Genomic DNA, 6,000 nt, shown 5'->3' with positions numbered 1-6,000 from the left:
AACACCCTTTATAGTCCTTTGAGCTATCCATTTATCGACTAGAGTTTTGAAATTATTGTTATTCGCACATACAGTATACACACGCATAATACATTTATAGGAAATCTATATACCTATATACAGTAATCTATATAATTGAACGTAGTTATGCATAAAGCAGCCAGCCATAGAAAAGTGAAACTGAGATAATAGCACATTTGTGAAAATAGTTAATAATCTAATTTACCCAACAGTTGGCATGTTTTTGACTTTGACAAATATAAACAATTAATACATTAGTTTTTTTTAAATATTACAAACAAGGATAGAATTTCCTTCTTTTAAAAAACACCCATTATCCTGGATTCAAACTAAAGATATTAACTTTTTTTTTTAAATTTATTTTTTTGTCCTTTTATAATAGGAATATTTTTTTATGTATTTTTATATATTTTTTATTTCTTTTTTTAATTACTTTAAAATAAAAAAGTACCTTATTATCTTTAACAAGATGTTTTCTTTTCTCTTTTTTATATTACACAAAAATATTATACCCGTCTATTTATTATAGGAGCAAAAATTCATAAACATTTCTTATATACCCACGAACAGGCCATGCTTTTGTGGGATTTTTGTTTACTATTTTAACTGTTAATATGTATTTTTTTTTGCTATCTAATTATCCTTTATTTTTTTAATACTCTGTTTTACCTTTTATGTATATCGTAAAAAAATATAAATATATATACGTATTTTTATGATTTTTACAGTACCGTAAGATTTTTCTAGCGCTGTTGGTGTTTTCTGCGAATTAAGAAATGCCGTTTTTATGATCGACACTATTTTTAGAAAGTGATTATTACAGTTTTTTTAATGAAAGCGGCCTGGCTGTTTTTAGCAGAACATAGAATTGACCTTACTGCATCCGATAACACCAATATCTCATTTTTCAAAATAGTTCTTGGTTTTTGCATAACTACGTTTAATTATTGTTGTTATATAACAATAATATGTAGTGTCTTCTGGTTAGGTTAGTTACCATCTAACAAGTTCAAAGTCCTGAACTATTAAGATATAGTTTTTCCTTAATGTTTTAATACAATTCAAAAACACAGTACAGTAATACAGTATTGTAGTTAGGATGCTTCATACATATTTCTAGAGTTTTGTCAAATTATTTAAACAGTCCATTCAAACCTTTAATAATCTCTGCTTTATGCGTGCGTAACAATAAGTTTTCACACAAATCATACACAAAAAAATGTATGTTTACTTCGTTTACTTGCTAGCACTAACACATTAATATAGGGTTATTAAACAATATACAAACACACTGTACTAAATTAATGGGAAAATAATGGTTTTGTGTTGTACTTATGTTGTATCTCTATCTTTACCCGCTTAAATGAAGAGTTCTTGTTTTTTCCGAAATTTAAATTTATTGTTTTTTTCTTTTTTTCGCAGTGAGTCCATCCGGAATCTTGGGTTTACAGTCCTGGTGGACATGCGGGGAGGAGGAGGTGGGGCAGGTTCCTGGAGTGCCGTGAAGCCCATCCTCAAGGTCATGCAAGAGCACCTTCCTTCCGGAGCCGTCCACCAGGCCATCATCATCAGGCCTGATAACTTCTGGCAGAAGCAGCGCACTTCCCTCGGCTCGCACAAATACAAGTTCGAGGTCAGTAAACCGACATGCCGCGTCCCGTGTTCTTCCTGCACCCTGGTCATGAGAGATTCAACCGGAGTGAAAAGAGTCGAAGAACTGTTTCAAGTAGCGCAGGACAGGGATGCTTTCGCTCCAGTGATTGCCGGAAGAAGAAGAAGAAACCAACGCACTTTTTGTTTATTTATCCATTTTTAACGCTCATAGGACATTCAATTTTGTATTGCGGCCTCCGTGGTGTAGTGGTCAAGACGCTTGACTCACGCACGGAAGTTTCCGGGTTCGATTCCCGGTGAGAACACAAAAATTAAAAATGTGATTTTTCTCAAGCCTGGGTGCTCTGTGATGTAATTCACCACTGTAATTAGGTCTCCTGGCCTGTTGTGGTGCAAAAAAAAAATGCATAATGTATAATTGTTCAAAAGATATTAGAATTTTCGACATACATTTCAATAGATTTGGAAAACCCCATTGATAATTTGAGAAGACATCATTGAGAAACAGGCATTTTCAGGACTTAATTATTATCTATACAAATAACAATACGATGTTACAAAGACTGTACTGCGGAAAATCTGTGTGAGAGCTATTCTTTTATATTTTCAGGACATATAAACACACATTCTAATCCCATAAAGAGCTTAAAAACAAGGTTTACCTATCTGCATCTTGCCGTACAGAAAAACAAAAGTAAAAAAATACATGGAGTATTCTTGATACTCCCGTTGGATCTTTACTTCGGAATGCGAAATTACATATTTTACGTCAAATTTAGACCCCCACGTGCAGCGCTGTGACTTCACCCCGCAACCCCTCCTTCGCTCGCATCAAACTTTTTCCGGTAGTCGACAAAATGGGCTATTCAGTCATAGTTTTAGATGCTCTGTAAACTTTATAGTTTTTGCACACGAGGTTCTCGAAAGTTCACAAATATTGGTCGCGGCAAAACCTTACATGACATCGAGAACGAAACATAAAATGTTTATTAGTCAAATCAAAAATATTTCATTACAATAATAAAAAATAAAAAAATATTTTCATTACAGTACAATCCAGTGAAATAAATTTAAAATAGGTGTTAAAGCCTATTCATATTTTCTATGTAAATTCAAAACTCATTTTAAACATTTATATTTTTACGTGCCTAATATTTTGATGGGCAAAAAAATAAAGAAACGCATTTCTGATGACGACAAACTGTTTTCAGTATGTTTAGGCGTTTGCATACCATGCAAGAGGTCTCGGGTTCGATTCCCGACATGGTCGATATGAAATATTTATTTAAAATAATGTTTTTGCATCAGAATATTTCATAGTCTCTGGACTGGTACCTGAAGCGTAAGACTGATCATCTTACCGTCATGTAACCCTTTACTCTTTAATGCATTTACTTTTGACATTAACACATGTTTTAAATATTGTAAATACAACTCCTTTGCTGGTGACTGCGCGAAAATGCAAGAAGATCTCGACAAAATTTACTGGAATTAAATATGAGTAAATGCAATATCCCCCTATTTCTATATCAGATAGTCAAATTCGGCACTTAGGTAACTAATGTTTAATATTCATATTGAATCAGTTTAGAAAAAAACGTATAAAATTGTCGGACTTAGCATGCGGGTATGGAAACCATTTAAACATGCAGAGACGTATGAAAAACTTTATAAAACATTTGTTCGTCCCCTGCTAGAATACTGTGCTCCTATTTGGTCACTTTACTACTCGTATAATGCTAGTATTAATAGACTTAAAAGGGTCCATCAAAAACTCTATAAACAGGTCGACTACCGGTTAAATTTTAACTTCTCTAACTTTGCTGAAAGTATGCAGTACAAAACTATTCAAACTCTCTTCAAAATCGAAGAATAATATTAGACCAGTTATTTTTGTACAAATTTATAAACAATAAAATTGATCAAGGTTCGTGGAATAAAATTGATTCCCCTATTCTACTTGAAAGACTTCCATTCCATGTGCCATCTAGGCCGACAAGACAAAATCTTCTGTTTTCCACAGACAACGCTTCAACGAACTGTTTAAAACACTCTACAATACCTAGAATATGCGAGCAATATAACTATGGATTTACCGCGGCGGATATTTTTCATGATAAACGTAAATCTAAGCCAGAAGAAGATATTTTATTATTTTTTTTGTGAACATTTTTATTTCGTATCTTTTACATTTGTTATATTTGACATAATTTGAATTTGTCTTCAGTGTAAACGATTTTTTTGTACATGGGTGTCCTACATTAGTGTAGGACACACCCATGCACACACCAACAACAAACAACAACAACAACAAACCATCACGCCGTTTCCCCGTAGGGGTAGGCAGAGAGGATAGAACGCCATAACACTCTATCTTGGCATACAGACCTCGCTTCCTCTACATTCATACATCTTCTTATGCACGCACGCCGATTATTCCTACTTTTGACATGTCCATCTTCAAGTATTTGATGGACTTGATCGTGCCATGTCTTTCTCGGTCTTCCTCGTTTTCTGCATCCATCAACATTTGCATCGTAGATAGACACCAACAAAGAAAGAAATACAGAGAAATTGTCAATAAATTTTGTACATACTGTTTGTTTACCCAATAAAATAAACAAATATATTTAACTATTTGAATTTATTTTTCAGACTACTGTGATAAGTTTGGAAGCACTTCCTAAGATAATAGACACCTCTCAACTAACCTCCGATTTGGATGGAACCTTGCAATATGATCATGATAAATGGATTGAGCTAAGACTGGTGAGTCACCTCTTAAAGTTAAGGGTAACATTATTATGGTGGTGGAAATACCAGACTTCTGACTAATTGTTGTCATAATGTAATTATGTTAAGGCTCTGACCAAGTTAATGTAAGTAATTTGATTAAAGCTGGTATCAATTGGAATATTAATTCTCTAGAGGAGAAATACTCATCTAGAGAATGTATTGTTATTTTTAATTTATATTCGAAGCACTATCTCACTTCACACTGTCCATCATTAAAAGAACAACATGACAAAAACACTTGACTTATGTAATATGTATCGATAATGTAATATTTAGTTAAAACTGTAAAATTAACTAGGGATATGCCTATGATTTAGATCCACAAACTAAAATATTTTAGTGTTAGTTTTCTATAATAAATCAACATTCTAAATGAGGCTGTTTTTTTTACTGAAATGTTTTTGAAAACTAAAAAACTGATAAAATTACAGTTGGTCTCTTCTGCCATCTGACCACCGATACATACAAATATTATATCATAATATTTTGTATTCACAAAGATTTTTTTTTGTACATATAAAAATAATAATGAGTCAAAATGATTTATCAAGAGGAAAGCCGGACTGACTTTTCATCATAGAAACGTATTCCTGTATTTTCTCCTTGGATTAAGCCACTAGACGAGTAATTTTTTCCACACTATAGATATTTACCATTGATGTGTCACTATCGTTTTGCTTTGTTGATATTTTTTTTCTTATATAAAAAGCGCCCAGTTTTATATGCCGTCTTCAGACGTACAATACACAAATCTGATAAATAAATTTAAATAACAGACAAGGTACCGATACAGAAAATTTCATTCTGATACTCTTTCCTAACCAATTCGGTGCAGTTTCTGGGTGCGGAAAACGGAGCACCGATTTGTTGATTTTGTTGGTTTTATTTAGGAAAAATCAGTCCGATGTGCAGTTATCTGTTTTGCACAGTATTGAGTAGGCATTTGCGAAAGAGTCTCAGAAAAACATCCTTCAAATTTCTCAGACACCCGCTATCCTTTTTCTATGTCCTTAATTTATTCATGTTCAGAGTACAGAACTTAAATAAAGGGAACGTAAAAAACATATTATCTAGATTATCGCTTGATTTGCTAGTTGCCGCATGTGGGTCATTGATAATTTATAAATATTTAGTATTATAATAGCGACTGAAATAAAGAAATATATATGGATGGTCCGTGTGGGTCATAAACGTTTATGAAAGTTGACAGTTCAGAACTATTCCGAATTTGTAATTAATTTATTTTCCCTTGTTTTCAGGCTTTGGAAGACCTAACTTGGCAGGCAGGTGATATATTAGATAGGTTAGATGATTTACAAGAAGATTTGGCTAGATCGGACTTCGCGGATGATGTTTCTGGTGCCAAGCACGGTATAGATCTTCACAACGATATGAAAAAGAAAATCGTTAAAGTTCCTGTAGATGAATTAGAAGGCCAAGGTAATGAATCAAAATTGGTTTCATGTAATTATACTTTACAGAACGATATTGGTGATATCCGAATAAAATAAATTATTTATTTATTTCTTTAGATATATTGTACCTTTTTTTGATAGTTTGATGATTTTT

The 6,000-nt window shown here is 32.8% G+C and overlaps 1 protein-coding gene across 6 annotated transcripts in view; it reads left to right on the top strand.

Moving 5' to 3' along the window:
- The first annotated feature begins 1,446 nt into the window (after positions 1-1,446).
- Positions 1,447-6,000, top strand: part of trio (trio Rho guanine nucleotide exchange factor) — a 492,673-nt gene continuing 488,119 nt past the window's right edge. For all 6 annotated transcript variants that reach the window (XM_088224402.1, XM_088224401.1, XM_088224400.1 and 3 more), the window contains exons 1-3: positions 1,447-1,654; positions 4,291-4,404; positions 5,691-5,871. In XM_088224402.1, coding sequence (XP_088080528.1) covers positions 1,484-1,654; positions 4,291-4,404; positions 5,691-5,871 — 466 coding nt within the window. In that variant the 5' untranslated portion in view covers positions 1,447-1,483. The remainder of the gene's footprint in view (positions 1,655-4,290; positions 4,405-5,690; positions 5,872-6,000) is intronic.

Source organism: Micrasema longulum, unplaced genomic scaffold (genome assembly GCF_059751315.1).
Source record: "Micrasema longulum isolate JH-2025_06_02 unplaced genomic scaffold, ASM5975131v1 h1tg000281l, whole genome shotgun sequence".
NCBI classification, from domain to species: domain Eukaryota; kingdom Metazoa; phylum Arthropoda; class Insecta; order Trichoptera; family Brachycentridae; genus Micrasema; species Micrasema longulum.
Note: the sequence above shows the minus strand (reverse complement) of the source record. Positions and strands in the feature narration are given on the sequence as shown.